The sequence below is a fragment of the Parasteatoda tepidariorum genome, chromosome 3, assembly GCF_043381705.1.
Source record: "Parasteatoda tepidariorum isolate YZ-2023 chromosome 3, CAS_Ptep_4.0, whole genome shotgun sequence".
NCBI lineage: Eukaryota > Metazoa > Arthropoda > Arachnida > Araneae > Theridiidae > Parasteatoda > Parasteatoda tepidariorum.
In genome coordinates this window covers 71,727,068-71,751,325 of record NC_092206.1, presented here as the reverse complement: position 1 = coordinate 71,751,325, position 24,258 = coordinate 71,727,068, and the positions used below count along the sequence as shown (strand labels likewise).

General features: G+C 28.6%; 1 protein-coding gene across 1 annotated transcript in view; it reads left to right on the top strand.

Annotated features, from left to right (window-relative positions):
• The first annotated feature begins 5,778 nt into the window (after positions 1-5,778).
• LOC107449160 (proto-oncogene tyrosine-protein kinase receptor Ret) overlaps positions 5,779-24,258 on the top strand; it is a 163,300-nt gene continuing 144,820 nt past the window's right edge. Inside the window, exon 1 of the mRNA XM_043049729.2 lies at positions 5,779-7,006. Within this exon, the coding sequence (XP_042905663.2) occupies positions 6,925-7,006 (82 nt within the window). The 5' untranslated portion in view covers positions 5,779-6,924. The remainder of the gene's footprint in view (positions 7,007-24,258) is intronic.

The following is a 24,258-nucleotide window of genomic DNA, read 5'->3' as shown; positions in this document are numbered from 1 at the left end:
GATCCAGGACGAATCCCGTGCAGGTCGTCCAAAATCCGTTGTTGTGCCAGAAAAGATCGATGCTGTGCGTGAACTGATAAAGCAAGATCGTCATGTGACATACCGTGAGATAGAGGCGTCTTTGGACATTAGTATGACTAGCATCAATAAAATATTGCATGAACATTTGAGCGTAAAAAAAATTTGTTCGCGTTGGATCCCGCATAATCTGACAAACGCTCAAAAAAAGGCTCGTGTCGATTGGTGCAAGGAAATGTTGGAAAAATACGTTCAAGGTACATCAAAGGCTGTGTATAACATCTACACAGGTGACGAATCATGGATCTATGCATATGAGCCGGAAACAAAACAGCAATCAACTGTATGGGTCTTCCAAGACGAGGCAAAACCAACAAAAGTTGTTCGAGGAAGAAGCACATCGAAACAAATGATTGCCTGTTTCTTCGGCATTAACGGTCATGTGGCAACAGTGGCGTTAGAGCAACGCAGGACGGTCAATTCTGAATGGTACACGACCATTTGTTTGCCAGAAGTCATCGGAGAAATTCGAAAAAAGCAGAAGAACAGGCGAATCATTCTTCATCATGACAATGCGAGCTCTCACACATCGACTCAAACAAAGGCATTTCTGACGGAGCGAAAGATCGAACTGATGGGTCATCCGCCGTACAGCCCTGATTTGGCACCCAATGACTTCTTCTTATTCCCACACATCAAAAATAAATTATGTGGACAACGATTTTCGACCCCCGAAGAAGCGGTTGATACATTCAAAACGCATGCTTTGGAGTTACCTCAATCGGACTGGAAAAAGTGCTTTAAAAATTGGTTCAAACGAATGCAAAAGTGTATTGATCATCGTGGAGAATATTTTGAAAAACAATAAAACCAATTTTGATCCTACATATTTGTTTTTTCATTATTAGGCCAGAAATATAAATTGCAACCCTCATACTACTAGTTTTTTTTTTATCTTCTACTGAAATATTTTAAAAACGTGCAAGGTAGTTGAAGGTTTGTTAATTGGTGGGATTTCTCCATAATTAAGCCGTATTGTAACAACTACAGAAATTCCTTTTCCTCTTAAAGAGTAAACAATTTTTTAGTATGTTCTTTCCTGCAAAGGAAAGTAGCGGCATGTTCACCAAGCTACTTCGGCCGTTGCCCTTCCTAGATATATCAAACTGCTAATAAAATGTTTGGTCTTAAGTTCCAGAGACTGCAGAAATTTAATCTAAATTTCCTAGTCTTTTTTCCCCATGAAATAAATACATTTTTAGCGTCAGGTAATTTATGATAGCAAGAGCTGCTTATTGAATCTTTAAAGTTTTCCCTCGTATAAAAAAGAAATTAGAATTTGTCACAAATTTACTGTTTCTCGGATTGTTGGATAAGTTAGCCATTTTCAAGCCGTTTGCGAGCTCATGTCTCGAAACGATCTGAATAGAAACAATTACGTTGAGTTGAAGAGCAGCAGCAAGCAGGGGGCGGCGGATTCTTTGTGAGAAAAAAAATCCTACACTGTCGATCTAGCCAGACTCGTGCTCGAATGAAATAAAGATAAGCAATGGAGGACAATAATTAGACTAAATACAAGTAATACACTCAAATCTTTGTCGAGGTCATTATGACCACAAATGGTCGTTCTATGTAAATCTTCATTAGGATGCGCTCATTATATATTCAAATCTATAAAATTTTACTTAAATGCTTTTGAAAGTCCTTAAATGCTAATCCTTAAAAGCTTTCGAAAAGGAAAAGTCTCGACTGTCAAGTAAGCTGATATAATTTTTTAAAGACTAAGCGAATCTCAAAGTTTATTTGCGGACAAAATGACTACTCCGCCCGTTTTTGCTGTAAGATACTTAATGCTGCTGATAAAGTCTTTTTAATTATGCGTTGAAAATTTGTTAAACATAGACCTTTCGAGTTTCAATACCAATTTTTAAATTTCTTTTAAATTAAATATTTTCTTTTGTCTCACATTTTTTTATTGAAGAAAGTATTAATTTTATTCTAAAAAGTAAACTGCTTAAGTCCTAAATCTTAGCGTCAAAATTATTCAGAATATTTTGTAAATAATGATTTCTACTTAATTAGAAATGGAAGATTGGCAAATTACTGATAAATAATTATTCATCCATTACTCTCTTCTAATGATAATTCCAAGTAAAAATTTCTTTTTGTTTTATATTCCTTAAACCCCTTTGCAATAATTTAAGTATAAATTATGTACTTTCCTGTAAATGAAAGTATATAACTTGAGATCCATACAGTAAATATACCTTGTAATGAAGGAAGGATTTAAGTATCAAATGAAAGGATTTAAAGATCTCTATTTGTATCCATTAGATTTGATCCAAACTGTTTGAAGAATTCTCCACTTGATAATTCAGTACAACGCCTATAATGGGTTTTAAGTTACCTTTTCGATGAATTTGCTAGTTTTCAGAACATAATTGGATTTTCTCTTATTTAAAAATATTTCCGAGAGGTAAGCTACTTAGAAGCAAAATTGCTTATTTAATCAAGCGGAGTGATATTGAGAAATAAAAAGAAAGCTTGTAAGGTAAATTTATCAACCTTCTAACTATTTAGAAAATGAAGGTATTTACTTAAATTTTATTCCGTTTTAGTATAGTTTATAAAATTCTGCATAAAAGCAATTAAAATCTTTGTTGACAAAATATAGCTGCTCGAAACAAGGTACAGAAACAGAGGATAGTTTGCTTCAAGTATGTTTCGCTGAATATTTATAAAAAGACTTCTATAAATATTCAACAAGAAAATATTAAAATGTATTTCATTTTAAGTTTGTTTAATGAACAGATAAGGATAAAAGAGCAACAGTTATAGGTAACAAAAAAAAGTGCTGTCGAACAGAAAAGTACTTGCAGACAAATATAAAAATATTAAGAATCAAAAATAACTTATAAAGCTTTGTTAGTTTAAGAAAACAGCTGATGGTATTTGTAAACGTTCGAGAATAGCAGAAGATTCGATTTTACCTAATGATTATGTATTATAATGTCTGTAAATAAAGAACAAGATGTCTAAGATGACGTCACCCCACTTACTTATCCACTGGAAATTGATCAATGATCAATCTGTTACAGATGTAACTAATAGAAATACGTTTCTATTGGGATAGAAATAAGAACTTTCCAATAGGATTAGAACTAACGGAAATTGATTAAATGATAGTGGAAAAATGATCGAGTTCAATGCTTTATTTTCAACATATCTTTTCTGTTTTTTTTTTTTTTATTATTATTTTTTTATTTTTTAAAATTTTTTTTAAAGTGCCTGCTGGATTTTTTGAGTTTCTTGTTTTCATCCGCAATTTGACAAAACCTTTTTTTTATTTTGATGGAGGAACATATAATTTTTAACTGCAATGATTAAGGTGGTATCCTTATAAAATTATTTGAAAATACACTTCTGAGGACACTACTTTCTTCAGAAATATTTAGTATTCTGAAGACCTTACTGATACTTTAAAAGTTTAAAGTCTTTCAAATTGTCCTAGTCCTGTCGGTTGGTCGGGGTGCCTGAGGCCGGAATGGCCCTTTACCCCTTCATCATGAGATGCGGATCCTTGAGTTGTTTCCTTGAGGTCCTTGTCATCTAACATTGAAAGTAAAGAATTAATAATGAGTAGATTGCTCGAGTAGAATCATATAAAATTATACAAGTTGCATTACATAGAGAACAATACATGAAATATAAAAAATAAATAAATACATAAAATAAAATAAATAAATAAAAAATGAACTTCTACGAGGGTTGCTATTTATATTTCTGGCCTTGGCAACAGTAAGTATTGCTGGGCGACCGCAGATGATTTTAATTGAAAGTTTGATATTTTTAAACATAAATTCAGCAGACGATTTACCATTATAGCTTCATTTGTGTTGTTGACAGTAAATTGAAAAGTTCTTCTCTTTCAAAAAATGGAATTGAATCGTGAACATTTTNGAAATGTATGAGATTCCCTTCTTTACAAAAGAAATTTCACGAAAACAGTTTTTTTACTTAGCACCTAAATTATATAATAAATTACCATTTCAGTTGCAAAACATCAAAATATATTCTTCTTTTAAGCGTGCTTTATTTCAATTTGTGATGAACATTGACGATTTAGATCTCTATTTTTCACTTTAAAGGAAGCATTTGATTTTTTATACCAGTCTTGTGCCAATCCAAATGAATTTCTTATGTTACCTTTGTTATTTTTTTTTTTTTATTTATTTATTTATTCATTTTTTTATATATATAGTTTCATGCATTTTTTTTTCTATTATTACAGTGTTCAACAATATATGACGTCTTATGATGAGCAAAATAATTTATGATTGTAATACCCCCTTTTTTTTTCTTTCTTTCTTTTCTTTTTTTTTAAATTTCTATTTTAAATTTATTGTATTACTTTTCTTTGTCGCCTGGACAGGATTTTCCTCTTGACGACGAATATATATTCTTTGTATTTATGTGTTTTTGTTCTCAATAAAGTTATATATTTGTTTGTTAAAAAAATACAAAAAATTGGTTCAAACGCATACAAAAGTGCATTGATCATCATGGAGAATATTTTGAAAAACAATGAAACCAATTTCGATCCTACATGTTTGTTTTTTCATTATTAGGCCAGAAATATAAATAGCAACCCTCGTAATAAGAAGTTTGTCAAAAATTGTACTCCACAGGTACAACTTTTCTACCTCTCATCTTACTCTTTTCATTCTCTCATATCTTACAACTTTCATTCATTTTACATCATAGTGCTCCTTTTCAAAGCCCAGTCCATTTTTAAAAACAAATCAAATTGATTTTGTTTTAAAATTGTAAAGATACTTTACTTTACTTTAGATTTTTAAAGTGGTACGTTTTACTTTTCTTTTAATATTTTTAATTGATCCTGATCTCCTTGCCACAACTGTGCGTAGATCTCGACATTTGGCTGTTGTGGAAGACTTTTTCAGTAAATCTGAGGTATTTTTTTTAAAATTACCCCCGATGAAAATATAAAGGAATTTGTCTTATTATAAACCTACATTTTTCAACTCATTTTGCTGTTAAAATGTTAAAATTCTGAAGATTTTTCGCAAAACTGTTTTTTTACAAAATCAGTATTTAGATAATTAAAAATCTGCAGAAAATTAAAAGGTTTACAGTTTAGTTCAAATAGCTTCAGATTTTTTTAGATTAATTTTTAAAGAAAATTTTCGGATTATTTTTAGTTTGTCTGTTTAATCATTCGTTAAGCCTGGGAATTTGGAAAGGCAATAGCATAACAAAGTGAGTCGACTTCGACGAAAAGAAATATAAAAGATGGATGTGAATCCGTAAATATTTCATTGTGAGCTTTTTTCTGAGAGAAATAAAGATAATTTGACGCTCAAGATAATTTTTCACAGCTCATTTAAAAACGAATCAAAATAAATATGGGTTATGACAAGTGGAATTTCAATTTCTGTGGAAACTGTAATAAAACTATTTCTCTTGCTTTTCTTTGAAAAGTTTTCTTAAATGTTATTATTGTTTCTCTACCAGAAAATGGAATCATTAATATGGTACTAAAAATATTTCAAGCGATAGGACAACATTTTTTATACTATTTAATTCATTTCTTATTATTACTTTGTGATTTAAAATTTTTTTGAAGAATAATTGATAACAAACAATATATACATTTATTCGAACAATGACACTCCTATAACAAATAAAAGAAGCATGTTATATTTTTGTATCTCAGTAATAAAACGTGATGACTTTGGTCGCACGAGAATCATAAAACTCAAAAACACAGCCAAACATCTGAAGTCTCTTTGCTTCGATTTTACTCATGACGTCGCTAGAACGTCATCAAATGAGGCGTGGTCTGTGGACTCATCCTAAAGATCAAGCTCTTGTTTGCAGCAGTTAGTGGCACATTTTCCACGTGTCTGGAGACTTGGTGTAATAAGTTTGGCAACAATTGGCTTTAAGCCATTCACCGTTTTTATGTTTGATGGCACTTATTTGGCTCATTTTGAATGAAAATGGATTATAATTTTATTGTTAGTTTTTACTTATGCAATGAAAAAAATTTTTTTTAAAATTTTGTTAAGGCGTAATATTCTAAAATTCTGCGCGTTTAAATTGCTAAAATAAAATCAATTTATTATTCAATGAATCCGGAGTTCAAAAATTTTGTTTGCATTACATTTATTTTATTTTGTTAGGGAACTGACGAAGAATTTGCGGAAGTTGTAAGCTCGTCTGGAATTTTAATATAACATTTAAATGAAGACGTACTCAAGAAAACAAACTTTTAAAATGTTTAGTAATATCTTCTTAAAATACATATAAAGCATTCTGAACTGTAAAGATATGATAGAAATTTTATTTAAAAATACTTAAACTGATGCTTAGTGATTATATTCATGTGCGTGCTAAAAATAATGTGGATACGTATGTATTAAAAATGAACATTAATTCTATTCAAATAGAAATAGGAATGCATGCATGACTATGAATTATTAAGCTCAAAAACTAACAACGGTTTTCAAATAATTGACCGTGTGCCACTCATAAAAAAAAAAAAAAAAAAAAAAAAAAAAAAAAAACATCACGCTGAACTTTAATTCTGTTGCTAAAATTTTCATAGAAAAACACACATTCTGCATTAAGTTTATTTGAATAATATGCGGGTGGAAAAATGATGTTAATAAATATAATTACCTGCAACATACGAGTTGTAGTTGCATTATTAGCTATTTAGTGCTGTATCTAAAGATTGTGATCATATATATGAACTGATGACTTTATTGAAGATGAAAGAAAAAAAATTAGATTACGGTGCGAAACTATATTAAAAAGTGTGAAAAATGTTGACAGATGGATTAGCGTGTTAAGAAATCATATCATCTACACAAAGAGAACATGACGTGTGGTCGTGTTAGCCGGCTGTCTAGGCAACGGTCTTTGATGACCTTTGTAGCTCTAGCATCATTTATGGCTCAAGGTTTGTAAGTTTTATTTTCTCTCGTTATTTTTAGAACGTGCAGACTATCGTAATATTTGCTTACCTTTTATTGTTTTGCACGCGTTTGAGCGTTTATTTTTATCGTGTAAATTATGATCGAAAAGAACATATACTAAAACATCATTACATTTTCTTTTAATCAAACGTTTTTCTTAATTAAATTTGGAAGCGTATATTTCGTATTAATTTAATTTAATAGAATTAATGTATTATTCTTCTATGTTTTATACTACTAAATGGCTAGTTTCTTTTTGGTATATTAAAGAATTTTTAGAAAAAGTGCGTAAGGTTTTAACCAAAAAAATTGACGTCCAGTATTAAAAAAATTTTCCAGTAAAAAAAAAGTTATATGAAGTTAATAAAATAATAAGGTTCATATTTTATAGATTTTTAAATAGTAGAAACACATTCTTTTTTTTCTCAAAAAAAAAATATAAATTAATATTTTTTTATGGAAAAATAAATAATTGAAAAAAAAATGCGTACTAACAAAATAAAAAGCAAAAAGTATGTGATTTAAATGAAAATTATATGCTATATAGTTAAGATTTTTTTGTTTACTAGATTACAGTCTATTAACTAACATGAACGGTAATATTCAGAACCTAATAATTTTTATCGAAACTACTTTTTAGCACAGGTAATTATCATCATTCTACTTTGAAACTAGTTTATTAATCAATTTTAATAGCATATATCTTGTAATATCAGTTCTATTTTAAAATAATATTTCTATGTTAGTTAATTATAGTTCAATTTCAAAAAATGCATTGAATGTTCTTTGTTTATTATGTTTTTAAGTGTAATTGTTAGGTGTTATGCTCTTTAGTGTAACAAAATAGTTCAAATATTTATTATTATTCTAGTAAATATTTTGAAATGCAATAGTTATAGAAATATTTCCATTTCGTTTACAATAATAATTTTATTTTTTAGGATATATTTCGTCGCAAAAATACAATAATTTAAAAAGCGAAAATATAATTTTTTTGTTGAGGGGGGGGACTTTTAATTTTTATTTAAGGAATTATGATATGACATATTCTACTGCTATCAAAATGTTTTTAAAATATAGTAAATGGTGCAAGAGCGTTTTTATATTATTATAATACAAAGATTATGATTTTTTTTACTTATATTTAAGGAATTATTTTGACCCTTATTTTTAATAAAAATTTAATTTTCTATTTGCATGATTTTACGAAAAGGGAAAAAAATATTGAAACTAAAAAACATATATCTTTTTAATTCTTCATGAATTTGTATACAATAACATTATTAAAAAATAGAAAAAAGACTTAGCTAATAAATTAAAGCTTATTATTTTCATTTTCGTCAGAAGCATACGTCTCATGCTTAGGAAGTTAGTTTGATAAATATTGCTTATTAAAATAACATTTCAAATGAAATATATCAACAAAACTTTAAAAAACCGACTCGTGTTTTATTACACTGAAATTTTAAGTTTTGGTGGTTACGACTTTTTTTTAATCACGCATTAAGAAGTAAATTCTGTTGGTATTTCACTTCATCAAACAACGATTTTTCTTCGCTTATGTAGGGATAGGACTTCGTTTTTTTAATTTTATTTTTAAAATTGCCAATTAAAATGTTTACTAAAATTTCCTTCATTTGTAATATTTTATTTTTTGTAAAACGTAGCACCATTTATAAAATTGAATTGTCTTCAAATTGTCTCGTTATAATGATGTTCGCGAATATACGTAGTTTATAAAATAATATGAAACCATATGAAAACCAAAGAAATAATGATAGTTAAACCTATCAAATCATTTTTTTAATGTATTAAATTCATTATTTTACTGCAAATCATTTTTATTTGCATTCATTTCATCAATTAACTGCAAAAATTATTTTTCTTTAAAATATTGTTTTAATTTTATGAAGTAAAAGGTTAGTAAATACTACAATAATAAGTTTAAAATATGTCATATTATGTTTTTATAATGTATGGTTTAAAATATGGTTTCAATTTACAGAGTGGGTAAGTGGGGATTATTGCTACGCTTAGGTACACTGTAAAAAATGAAATTACGGTGTAAAGCATCGTCACTTTGGGTACATTATCCGTAAAATTTATTTTAACGTAAAATATTATAGCGTAATTTTTACAGTAATATTTATTTCATTCGAGTGATTCAGTGATTTTATAGTTATTATTACGGTATGGTTATTATTATGGTCATTATTACGCATTGCGGTATATAAATTTTTGTTTCGTAACATGTTTGGTAAAGATAGATTTTATGGTAGAAAGCACCGGCACTCAGAGTGCCAGGACTTTTTACAGTATTTTTTTGCAGTGTAGTAATGCATAAGATTCTATTTTTCAACTTTCGATCCTAACAAAGCAACACATTTTTAAGAAACAGCTGAAGAATTAGTAAATAAAAAAATATTTTTAACAAAAATGTGCATTTTTCAACTAAAAAAATTGCGAAACAAAAACTGATTTTGTTATTTTTTATTTCAAAAGTTAAGAAAAAAGCAACATTTTTCGAACGATAAACTGATAGAATGGAACTGAGGTTGCATTGTAATGNATTATGTTTTTAAATATATGGTATAAAATATGATTTCTTTTAGCTTATATGGTTTCAATTTATAGTGTGGGTGAGTGGGGATTATTGCTTCGTTTAGGTACACTGTAAAAAATTAAATTTCGGTGTAAAGTACCGTCACTTTGGGTACATCATCCATAACATAAAGCATCATCCATAACATTTAACATAAAATATTATCGCGTAATTTTTACAGTAATATTTATTTCATTCGAGTCGATATATCGATTTCATCGATATTTATTTCATTCAGTGATTTTACGGTTATTATTAGTGTACACGTTAGGGTATATCAATTTTTGTTTCGTAATATGTTAGGTAAAAATAGATTTTATGGTAGAAAGCACCGGCACTCAGAGTGCCGGGACTTTTAACAGTATTTTTTCGCAGTGTAGTAATGCATAAGATTATATTTTTCAACTTTCGATCCAAACAAAGCAACTCAATTTTAAGAAACAGCTGAAGAATAAGTAAATGAAAAAAATATTTTTAACAAAAATGTGCATTTTTCAACTGAAAAAATTGCGAAACAAAAACTGATTTTGTTATTTTTTATTTCAAAAGTTAAGAAAAAAGCAACATTTTTCGAACGATAAACTGATAGAATGGGACTGAGGTTGCTTTGTAATGTTTTATTTTCCCTTCGTGCGCAATCGATCCCATAGGGAAAAACCATTTTAACATTTACATGTTCTGCTGTAGGCTAAGATCACGGAAAGCGGAAATAAAAATTTCGCTTATTTTATTCCATTGACTTGCACTATTCAAGTTATTAGAAGCTTTTTAAACTTCTTTATTGCGAATAGATTTTTCACACATTAGTTAGTACCGTAATAAAATTGTATATATATAACGGGATTTTATTTATAATGAGGTTTTAATAAAAGTTTATTGTTTAGGCCAGCATAGTCATCATTTTAGTTGAAGCATTTTGAGAAAACTTGGTAAACGCATTGTATGGACCATCGGAAAAAAGCAATACGCAATAAAAGTTCATATTTTCACTAATAAATAGAGTTTTTTGGTAGAAGAAAGACATTTCGCTTATTTTATTCCATTGACTTGCACTATTCAAGTTACTAGAAGCTTTTTAAACTTCTTTATTGCAAATAGATTTTTCACACACTAATTAGTACCGTAATAATTTTTTTTCAGCAATTTATGACGATATAACCACATATAACGAGATTTTACCACGTTTATTTACATTGAGGTTTTAATAAAAGTATCTTGTTTAGGCCAGCGCAGTCATCCTTTTAGTTGAAATATTTTGAGGAAACTAGGTAAACACTTTATATGGACCATCGGAAAAAGTAATATGCCATAAAAGTTCTTATTTTTACTAATAAATAGAGTAGTTAGGTAGATGAAAGAAAGACAATGCGATTCTTATCGGTATAGTCACTACATTAAGATTATTCAGCACTATACCGTTAAATGGATAAACAAATTCTGGTAAAATTACCGTACTCCATGACAATGTTACTTCTGGTAAAAAATATAATTCTGGTTAATTAAACTCAACCGATTGAGATTGAAACTATACATTTAATAATTTTTACACTCAGATGGCAACGATTTGTCGAAAATTCTGGTTCTGATAATTCCTGTTCTTATTAGCATACAATTATTAAAAATACAGAAAGGAAAAGTAATGCTCTAAGAATGCTAAGTAATGTTCTAAGATATCATGGTAAATTTCCCAGAATGTACCACTTTTACCAGATTTTATCAAATTTTGTAAAATATTTTACTGTTAATTTTATCAAAATCACCAAAAAGCTGCTTCGGTAAAAATTAGCGAGATTTTTTTGACGTTCCCATAGAGCCCTAAACATGGTAAATGTTTCGATATGCTGGTAGTTTTGATCATGTTTTTTTCTCTCAGTACAAAAGAAATAACTGAAGAAAAAAAATTTTCTAAATGTGAAAGGAATGGAGAGTAAGAGATGTGCTGCAGGGAAGAGAAAGAAGCGGCTATCAAATGAAGCTGAATTAAAAGCAAGTGTAAGACTTCAAATTAATATAGGATAATGTAATAATTTTTCTTTTCATGTTAATGTTAAACTCGCTACAACGCAACCTTAACAAACATGAGTAGAATAAAATGCGTCGAAAATGCACATTGAACTTACGCTATAATTTAATAAAGTTTTGCGTCACCTATTAGAATATTTTTTCTTTGCGAGCGCCTTTCTCTCACCTGGTGGTCAAAATCTTATTTATCAGAGAGCAAATTTCTTTTTTCCATGCATATAATGCCGTATATTTCAGAAACATCCCTCAACTAAAACAGACTCTATTGATTTCAAGAAGGTAATTTTAATTATACCCATACTGTAGTTGCGGATATAACAATAAAAAAAAAGTTCCACATTTCCAATACTTTTTTAAAGATCGAAAACAATTTTTGAGTAAGCCATATAAAAACTAGGTATAAACTTAAGTAAAATACTGAATATTAATGTTTTTTTTAAAAAACATAACAAACCCTTCAAAAATCTATAAAGTTTACGAATAAGTGTTGAATAAGGTACTCATTCATATGATGTAAAAAGTTATGAAAAAGTGCTTTGACGTTGTTGCCTTTAGATTTGTGTGTCGGGGAAGATTGTATTGAAAAGTTCGTTTTTTGGGCTTCCTTAGAACTTTCATAACAGAAAATTGTCAAGAAGCGTAATATATAGCGTGATAAGAATTCACCGGTGAATGTCGACAAACACCAAATACGTCGGTGAAAGATCGAATATTTCACTACATTCTTGTACATTTCGGACCCTCACCGGTGTATGTCGACAATCACAGATATGCTTTGGTGAATGTCCGAAATATTTATTACATTCGATTTGATATGAATTTATTCGTGGATATAATTACGTGTATTCCATATTTTAACCCTACACTGATGTTTTTTAAGGTTAAGTGCTATTGCTCGGTATATATTTGCCCGATACTCCAAACACTGATGTTTCTTCTAATCTCTCGTCAGTAAGTATTAAAATATAGAATAAATATAAATATATCAAATAAATATAATAATATTAGCGAATAAATGAATATAGAATTGGATATAACAAATATTTCGGACATTCACCCAAGCGACTATGTGATTGTTGANGTCTGGGCTGATGAGGGGTGATCCAAAACTTCCCAGGCGAAAGAGCCAATAAAGCTCGGGACTAAGCTGTGGAGAGAGTCATTGTCATGGAGTAGCGAAATTTTCTGTCAGCAAGCCAGTAGGAAGCTTCGTAAGCTTCAGAAATCTGTCGGTGACTGTATGCAGCAGACAGGTTTTTTGCAGACTAAAAACACATGACTGACCTTACCTCATATATATATATATATATATATATATATATCAGGAAGCACTCTTTTTTGCGGATATAATCGTGTGGGCTGATGAAAAGATTATACACTTTATTTTCCGGATTTTTTAAAAAACTTCTATCCTTTTTTTTACCAGTTGTTTGTTATTTTTTATTATTATTTTTCTTTCCCCCCTTTTTTTCATATGTCTGCAATTTTCCTTTGTTTTATCTTCATATTGAACTTCTTAATTTTGAACTTCTTTATTTAATATACCTTATTATTTATAAACTTTAATTATCCCGTATAATATTACCTTACACACATCCATTTTCGGTCTGATCCAAGGTGACCAACAAATCAAACGCGCTTATGTACTTTAATAAAAACACGCTGTAAAATGCATCCCTTTTATTTTCATATTTCGTAATCAGGCAAACTTGCTGCAAAAATATTTTAAATAATTTTTGAAAGATGACGGGAAGTAGAAGTACGTTTAAATTCGCTACTCGCTTTATATGTAAAACTTTGTGTTTTATTCTATATTTTTCTTGAATTCTTATTTTAAATTTTTGCTTGACATGTTTTATTTTGTATTTTTTGCTTAATATATTCTGTTTTCGTTTCAATGTTTTTTGTGCTCCTCACACTGTTGCATTGATATGCACTGGTGTAAGATGAGTGTTTTCTAATATTGTATTAATATAACCAAAGCAAAATACCCTGGTGTAAGAATTTGAAGACTTTGTCGATTATCTCCAGAGCTACTGGACGGATTTTAATGAAATTTGATATGTATATGTCACGGCGAAAGACCGAAATCGGTGGTTGTTGACTTTCACCGGTGAATGTCGACAAACACCAAATACGTCGGTGAAAGATCGAATATTTCATTACATTCTTGTAGATTCGGACCCTTACCGGTGTATGTCGACAATCACAGATATGCTTTGGTGAATGTCCGAAATATTTATTACATTCGATTTGATATGAATTTATTCGTGGATATTATTACTTTTATTCGATATTTTAACCCTACACTGATGTTTTTTTAAGGTTAAGTGCCACTGCCCGGTATACATTTGCCCGGTATACCCTACACTGATGTTTTTTAAAGGTTAAGTGCCACGGTCCGGTATACCCTACACTGATGTTTTTTGAAGTTAAGTGCCACTGCCCGGTATTCATTTGCCCGGTATACCCTAGACTGATGTTTTTTTAAGGTTAAGTGCTACTGCCCGGTATGCATTTGCCCGGTATACCCTACACTGATGTTTTTTAAGGTCAAGTGCCATTGCCCGTTATATATTTGCCCAATACTCCAAACACTGATGTTTCTTCTAATCTATCGTCAGTAAGTATTAAAATATAGAATAAATATAAATATATCAAATAAATATAATAATATTAATGAATAAATTAATATAAAATTGGATATAACAAATATTTCGGTCATTCACCAAAGCGACTATGTGATTGTTGACATTCACCGGTGAGAGTCAGAAATAAAGGTATTTAGCAAATATTTCGGACATACACCAAGCGACTACGTGAATGTCGACGTGTCGAATGTCGACGTGTCGACGTGAATGTCGTGACGACATTCACCGGTGAATGTCGACATTCTCCAGATTTCGGTGTTTCACCGTAACATATATAGATTGATACAATACAGAAAAAATAATCATTCAACAATTGTAATACACACGCATAATGGTGTCGGAAGATTTGAAATTGCCATAGGAAACTTATTTCAATCACGCTGCAAACCATGTATATGTGTAAAAGGGGACCATACCCCCTATTAGCCCATTTTATTTAAATTCTGCAACCACTGTTTCATACCTTCCGACTCCAATACGTGTTACTCATGATCATGCTTGTGTATTACAATTGTTGAATGGTTATTTGTTTTATATTTTATAAATGTATGTGCATATCGAATTTTATTAAAATCGGTTCTGTAGTTCTAGAGATAATCGATCAAGTCTGCAAATTCTCTTAATTTTTTACACCAGTGGATTTTTTCTTAGGTTATATTAATACAATATTAGAAAACACTCATTTTTGTGTGGATATAATTAAGACGAGATCATACCCTTCGCTTAGTTTGTTTTCCAGCTCTTTAGTTCTTTTTTAAAACTTTTTAAATATTTTTTAAAAAAATCTTTTATTAGTTAATTATTTTTTTTATTCTCTTTAAAAATGCTTATATCTTTTCATGTTTTCTTTCTATTTTTAACTTATTTTATGGGTACTATACTTGCACGCTATGGGCAGAAAAAACATTTATTATCATTTGAAAGTATTTTGAACGAAACTGAAATGTTGGAGGGCATGTAATAGGTACCGAATATACAAATATATTTATAAAGTATTATATTAATATAAGCGGTAATTTTTATAGCTGCCTAATTACTGAGCGGTTTAAATACAGATACTGTGGAAGTATGTGTGTTATGGAGCCTCAAAAGGTCTAAGTACTCGAAAAAAATACTTGATAGCGGTAAATTTTGAATATCGTGAGTTATTCACTAGCAATAGTTTCATGCCAAATGATACTGAATACAGCTTATCTTTATACTGATGAGCTGAAATACAAAAACGTATTTTTCTTAATTTAATAGCGATAATGCAAAGCCACTGGACAGGGCAGCAAATAATAATAAATAAATGAATAATTGGAATTATTTTAGCTTTATTAGTTGTTTCGGTATATGCTTTTTAGTAGTTCTGAGCATGATTTCATAGTGTTGTTAAAAACTGATATATTGATATTATGTTCCTTTTTCTATTCCCACCATACGAAGAACTGGAATTGAGATACATTGTAAAATATTCAGGATTAAACTACGGTAAAAAATACCGGCCCACAGGGTATCAGTACTTTTTACCGTAAAATCAATTTTTACCGGAATATATTACGGAACAAAAATCTGTAACACCGTAGTTTTTACAGTAATAATTTCCTCAACATCGCTGAATCATTCAAATTAAATAATGAAAAAATTACGGTATAATTTTTACGATAAAAATAGATGATTACTGTAAAATGGATTTTACGGATGAAGCACTCAAAGTGCCGGTACTTTATACAGAATAAAATTTATGACAAATGTTTAAAATGAATATGTTAAGTTTTTCGAAAGAGAAAAACACATGATCTATGTAAAACGAGGGGGGAATGAGATTTTTTTTTCATCAAAGGTTATTTTTATAGCCACGTGCCATTTTGATTTAAGATCAATTTGTGGCAAATGGGAATAGAAGAGAAATAGGCAGAAAATGTTTTTAAAGAAATAATTCTTGAAAAACACGAACAAAATTTGCAAGTATTTCAGGAACTTTGAATAATCTCCGTAATCGATTTATTGGAAAAATATTTTAAATTTTTCTATGCAATTTTAAAAAAAAGAATTGCAGGGAAAGTAAGGCATTAAATATTTTTATCAATGTATTGTTTTTATTCGAATGCGTCTTCAAGAAGTAGTTTTCATACCTCTGTGTGCCATTTTCTTCCGGTTCAATTTGTAGAAAAAGTGAATAAAGAAGAATTAAAGATGATAAGGTAATAAAGATGATCGAGGTGATAGTATGGGTTTAAAAAATAATAATTATAAAATCGATTGCATGAATTTTCAAAATCTATTTAATAACTGTCTTTAGAGTTTAAAAGAAGTGTATCGATGCAGCAAATAAAAATTGTTTCTTGACGATAATTTCATCATGTTTTAAAGAAATGTTTTTCAACACTGTAAAAAATTCCGGATCAAATCATGGTAAAAAGTACCGGCACTCAGGATACTATAAAATCCATTTTACCGGAACCTAATAAGGAACAAAGAGAATCTGATATACCGTAAATTTTACACTAAAAATTATAGTAAAATCACTGAATCAGTTTAATTAAATATATATTACTGTGAAAATTACGGTATACTATTTAACGGTAAAATAAATTTTGCACGTGATGCACCCAAAGGTGCTGTAGTTTGATCCAAAAATTTCTACAGTGTGCATAAATTGATTTCTGTGTCTTTCACTTAATGTAGTATTTACTTAAAAATAAATTTTACGTTAAAAAGTACCGACACTCAGTGTGTCGGTACTTTTTACTGTAAAATTTATTTTTACTGGAACATTTAGGAAACGAAAAAATCAGATATAACGTAATTTTTACAGTAATAATTACCGTAAAGTCAAAGAATTACTTTATTTAAATAAACATTACTCTAAAAAAATTATACATAATATGGAATGAATGATAAAAATGGCTTTTTCGTACCAAGTGCCGGTACTTTATACCATAATTTGTTCCGGAATTGTTACAGTGAAGCCAGAATTATAGAAATATTTTTTATTTATAACTTTGTTTTTAAAGCTTTTCCTCTCCAGTTTAATTAAAACTATTTTCATTCATGAAAGCATGCATGACACCTTAAATTTAAAACTTGATCATAAATTGCATGATATAATAAAGTAGGAAATTCAAATATAAATAACTTTTCTAAAAGTACTACACGCTATGGCAAAGATAATCCATCAATTTAAAACACTGTTAGATAGGTTATACATTAGTAACCTTGATAAACCTCTAAAATAGTTCCCATTTTGAGAAAGACAATCATATTAACAATTGTTGCCATGAGTTACAGATTGTTCTGCTGTGAATATTTTAGGTGTCACCTAAAATGACAAACTATTTTTTGCTGACATTTTCCATGCTTTTATAATTATTTATACAAATCTTTTGTTCAAGTATACTATGTAGCTTTTATATGTCAATTATTCACCTCGATTTTAATTTCTAAACACACATGCAGATAAAATAAGTTGTCACAGAAGATTTCAAAAGAGATTTTTCTTTCCCCTCTTTATAAAAATTTATATTTTTTTATGAGTAAATATACCTACAATAAAATAGTTTTTCATAAATAAGTTACATTTTAATTGAAAATAAGGCGTAGTTTATTAATTCTGATAGAAAATAAAAATAAATGTTAAATTGTAATAGCAAATAAAATTCGTTAAATTACGACTGAAAATTAAAAATAAATTTATTAATTACGATGGAACATAAAATTTATTTTATTAATTATGATTATTTACAGCGAGTTTATTAGCAACGAAGTTATTAACAACGGATGAAAGTTCCTTATGTTTTATTAATTATGAATAAAGTCAAAATTTATTTAAGGAAATTATTTTTATGTTTCGAAATATTTTATAATCCTTATGTGTTTAGTTATCTACCTTCTACTTCCAATTTTAACTTTGAAGAAATGAAGTACACTCAGGTCAAGAATTACTTATTAATTACTGAATTACTTCTATAATGGGATGCCTGCAAGTGACGTAGTTGGGGTAGCTTGATCCTGATTGGTTGTTGATGAGTGGCATTTGCTTGCATTCGCAACTGTTCTTTCCATTCTATTTCGAGTAAGTCAAGCCCGTCAAGAATCAATTCTAGCAAGTGACACATTCTATATTTTCACGCAAAGATTTCAATTCTATCGCTATCTATTTCTTTTTTAACACGAAGACATGCCATGTAGAACATAAACAAGCTGATTATGCATCGAAGTTGCAAGGTACACAAAACAAAAATATATCACGGTTACAATAAATTACATAAACAAATAATAATTCTAAGTTAAGTAAAAGACGTAGGCGAGGAAGAATTTTATTTCAATAAATTCGATGTGCGATTTGGCGCTGTATTTAATTAACTTCACGTTAATTAACGTTCTAATTTATGTGAAGAAACTTAGCTTAACTTCAACACACTATTTGTCCTTATAAATTATTATCTGGCGCTGACGTATTAGGTCACAAGTGTGGGTGTCTGTAATCTTCTTCTAGAAGTGTAAGTATCCGATTAATTATTTTCAGATTTGGAAATTAAAATTCAAAATTTCACAGATTTTCTAGTTGGATATATGATAAAAACTTTAAGATAAGTTCAAATTATTGTAGAAAAGGACGAAACTCAAGTTTTAACTAATCATTGTGTCGATTAAATATTTCGGTTGTTAATGTCGCATTAGCGCCACTCTAGTCTGAGGTTCATTCATTATGAAGATCTGAAGACAAAACTAGCGCATGCGTATACTGCGCTACCACTGTTTAGATCAGAGAGCAGACGTAGGAGACGTTATTCTTTTTTATAGCAGAACTTTTAAAGCGTAATTTTAGAACAAAAATACGGTAAAATTTTTTTCTAAAACTTAATGAATCCTAAAACGAAAGAAAATGTTTAAAAATTTTTTAAAAACAAACAACTTTTCTATTGGTCTGCATGAAAAAATAAAAAATAAAATATTACGTGTAACCTTTTAGTTGATATAGTCACGGCTAATAAAAGAAACCGACAAAAGTTTTCTTAATTGTTTGTTAATATTGAGGTGCAAAAATAATCATAACGACATAATTTTTTATCCTTAAGGTATTCTGGATTGAACAAAACATACTAAGGGAAATTTGAAAAAAAAAAATATTTGTAAATATGTGAGAAGTAACAACAAGCAATATAGGTATCCATTTTACACGTTAATACAGGGGGAAAAATTCTCACAAAATTACTGTACTCTATGGTAATGAGATTTCTGATTTTTTAAAAAGAAAAAAAAAATAATTCTCGTATTACAAACAAAAATATACGGTATTTAAACCATCCATTTGGCAATTTTTTCTTTCATAAGGTAATGGTTTACCGGAAATTCTGGTTTTTAAAATTATAATTCTTATTACCACTCAATTAGTAACTAATACAAAACTGAAAAGTAAATTTAACTGAATAAATGGTTTTAATGTCATAATAAAATTACTAATAATTAATCTAATCTTGATAAATCTGATAAATCTAAGATATTATTATGAAATTACCAAACTTTATCACTGATAGCAAACCCATATTTCATAGTTAATTTTACCAGAATCAATACAAAAAAATTATCGATTAAAAATCCCCAAGTTTTTTGAAGCCAGAAGCCACTGTAAATTTTATAATATTTCAGTAGTTTTTACCATACTTTTTTCCTCAGTGTAATTAGTAACCATTTTCACTTAATGAAAATTTCAATCGTTTTTTTAACATGATTCGTTAAGTAATTCTAAGCAAATGTAGAAAAGAGAAATAAATAAAAGAGAAACAAATAAAAGAGAAACAAATAAAAGAGAAACAAATAAAAGAGAAATCTTTCGAAAAATCGATGATATGAAAAATTTTGTCTCATGATATTACCTTTAGAAACCGAACTTTCCTTTCCTTTTTGCTTGTTACGACGAATAAATTTATAACCGTCGTTATTTTTTATGATCTTATTATGAAGGATGATTTCATTTCTTTGCGTGTTTTAAGTGTAGTTTACTTCATGTACCTCATACGCACGTACGAAATATTTTACATTTTCAGATTACCATATTTTTCTAAAAATCAAAACTAGGTTACTAACGGGAAATTGGAGGAAATAGATTTTTAGAAACGAACAATTTGTGCAGCCTTTTCTTTTTAATATATTAAAAATAAGTCAATTATATGAGCTGTAAATTGAAATTAAGTCTGTAAAATCTTTTTTACAGTGAAATCCATTTTTATCGTAAATTATACAATAGTTTTAAAGTAATATTCATTTAATTAGAGTGATTCAGTGGTTTTACTGTAATTATTACCGTAAAAATTGAGGTATATAAGATTTTTTGTTCCGTAACATGCTCCGGTAAAAATGGTCTTCAAAGTATCGGCGCTCTGAGTGCCCATAATTTTTACTGTAATTTGATCCAAATTTTTTTTACAGTATATATGATACATATGCAACCGACTAAAAAAAGGAAATTATTATAATAAATTATTTATAATGGTCAGTTTGGTAGTTTTTCTTTTTATAACTATTATGATACATGATTTTATATTAATAATATTTCAACTAATTGATATATTATGCAACATACACTGAATCAACATTTTTCTTTTCTCCAAAAATTCATAATTTATTTAAAGATGATTGCAATTAGCTTAGAATAACCACAATGTAAAAGCTTTAACTTTAAATGACATTTTTTCAAATAATAAGAAAGAAAATATTTATTTATTTATCTATTAACTAATTTATTTTTCGTTATGCAGAATTTATCTGCCATAAAAAGGTAAAGTTACAAGTTATTTTGAAATAACTTGAAAGATTTTGTGAAAACCAATGACCTAGATTTACTTAATTTGTAATATCTTCGACTTTAAAAATAATTAATTATTTGATAAGCAAAGGAAGTTTTCACACGTTCAAAACTTAATTCAACTTATGATTTACACTTGGAAAAAACCAAAATTGGGAACAAAAAATTTCAGTGTCAAAAAAATCAAAAATTGTTTGGAAAATTTTGAATTAAATATTTAAAGCAGTAGGCATAGGAAATTTAACTCAGAATAATTCCATTTCTAAATACCCTATACACATGAATAATACACGTGAATAAATTTCCTTATTCCAGAAAGTTACACCCTTGAGACTGTTTTCTGAAGGTTCCGTAGTAATATGAAATGATGCTCTTTTGTAAACAATAGGCTATTTTTATAACTGCTGTGAGTTTTAAGCTGTTACTCATGACTGTTAGGTTAAGTTAATTTTATCTAAAGCACAAAACATCAAGATGGAGAAAAACCACAGCTTCGTAAAGAATGAAAAGCGTTTATGGTCTAATTGTTTTTAAATTGTAGAACTTATTCTAATACTGCATTTCTTGAGCTCATAAAAATATGCAAAAACTGAGAAAAAGTCACTGATTTTGATAATTTTCATCTATATGTGAAAATTTCACCAAATTGGCGATTTTTAAAGAAGTTTAACAACTTTTAAAATATTTTAGTTATTTGTCTGTTCTAAAGCACAGATAGTTCTTCACTGCAAGATTATATATACAGTTTAAAATTGTTGCTTCAAGTTTAAGGCATCAAAGTAAGTGCTTGGTAGTGTACTTGGTGACAAAGCTACAGATTTTAATGTTATCCTAAACTCTAATAAAATCTTTGTAAGGGTAGAATAAAATTGAGGCGAATAAATTTTTGGAAATAATTTGCAACCGTATAAAGAAATACATTTGAAGTCCCTTTAAGTCTTTTAGCTCCTCTAAAACTTCATAATTATGCTGTTAAACTATTAATAACTATTATCAATTTTAAGGAGAGTTTAAACTGCTTTGCTGCTGTTAAATCAATAGATCTCTTTTTAATTTTACTTTTTAAGTCTTAATTGACCGTAATTAAGAATGAGAACCGACTTTAAACTAAGCTATTTTCCAAAAAATAATTGATTTGTAATTATAGAGAGAGATTATGTTATTGATTAACCTCGTTAGCTTTAAAGTTCATTTTTACTTACTTTTAAGAAAGGATTAGATGTTAATTGCCATTGCTACATCAAATTTTTAGAAAAATCAGTATCTAGGCCAATAGTCTGATTTAAAACTTAGTTGCTTTTCTGAAAAACTTTAAATATGTATTTTAAAGCTTGCTTATTTGGTATATTATTTTAACTTAAACTTCTCACAACTGCATTATTCTTAGAAATCCCCATTAATTAGAATTAGATAGTAAATATTTATTCTATTCATTCCACGTATAGCTGGATAAAATTATTTTATTTGGTAGAATTTCATAGAATACGTATTGAATTTTTATTGCATCACAAAGAAAAGCTACTACGTAAAGAAAATATGGCTCCGCTTTTAGTAGTTAACAAAAAATTAATGGAATTTTATCGACTAGAATTTAAGAACGTCTACAATATTGGTGCTAGAAGTATTCTCCGCTATTGAAAAAAAAGTTCAATAGATAAACACAACTAAAAAGAAGTTCAAGTAAAAAAAGTAGTAATAAAACGAAAAAAAAAAGTTAAATAGATAAAAACAAATAAAATGAGGTAAGTAGATTTCTTATTTTATGTAATCTGGGAGGGAGAGGGCTTTGGGATCACATCATCTTTTCCGTACAAAACGTTGTATTGACATTTTAGTTTGGAATTTAGTATCGAGCAAATTTTGAGTTTTGAGTTTGATTTACTTTTCAAGAGACTTGCTAATGAAATACACCAGATAAAATGATACGCGTTACTATAATACTTACTGTAGTAAACAAGTACTATAAGACGCACTTTTTAAGACCTATTAATAAATTACGCAAGGGCAATCCTATGTCTTGGACATTTCGTTGCGACGTTTTAAGATAATATTATATTGTGTTCTTTCTTACGCATCTCGATTGAGATTCGATAATTGGTGAACTCGTGTAAAACGTAAGTAAAGTGGCATAAAACAGTTTATTGATTAATGAAACATTTGGTATATGATTACGATTTCAATAGATTTACTCTTATCCAATTTTCTCCCACTTATAATAGTTTCATATCTAATAAGTATGCGGTAGAATGACTTCCCTACGTCATAGAATTTGAAAACAGCATAAACGTTTTTGCAATGTTTCTACGAAAGAAAATTTTGTGATTTGTGTCAACATTTTTGCTCAACATTAATTATTATACGAATATTACACCGTAGATACATTTGCGTAGTGTGAGTACGATGTAAAATGGCTTTATAATTTAGTTGTTCGAAATTCGATATTTTTATGATATAACTGATGATTATCATAAAAATAAAACAATCTCTATTAAATTAAAAATGCTGTACGCCTTAGAATCCTATTCTGCTTTGGAAAATTGGAATTTCTTTATTCTGTTAAAATAGTTAAAATTTTAATCTGTTTATGCGTACATAGAACAAAATGTATAATTTTTGTTTCTGAACTGCTTTTCATCTGTTTTTGGTAGCACGTGAAAGACTTTATTAAAGTTTACTTGAAGAAAATGTGTTATTTTACTTGTAAATTTTGCTTTTTAGAAAGATTATAATAAAAGAAACTCATACATTAAAGTATTACAGAAATCCTTGCAACTATTTTCTTTTCATAATTTTTGGTGGTTAAAATTTGGAATTAAATCTATGCCATCGGAGCTTGTTAAAAAATAAATACAGTAAATTTAGTCGGGTATTACCTTATTAGCATTGCCCATGAGATAGTTTTGACCTTACTTTTTCAGAGAAGTAATGCGTTGTAGAAAATAAATAGAGTAGATGCAGTCTGGTATTATTTCACTAGCATTGCCCAGGAGATAGTTTTGATCATACTTTTTCAGGGTAGTAATGCGTTATAGAAAATAAATAGAGTAGATGCAATCTGGTATTACCTCACTAGCATTGCCCAAGAGATAGTTTTGATCATACTTTTTCTGTCTAGTAATGCGTTGTAGAAAATAAATAGAGTAAATGCAGTCTGGTATTACTTCACTAGCA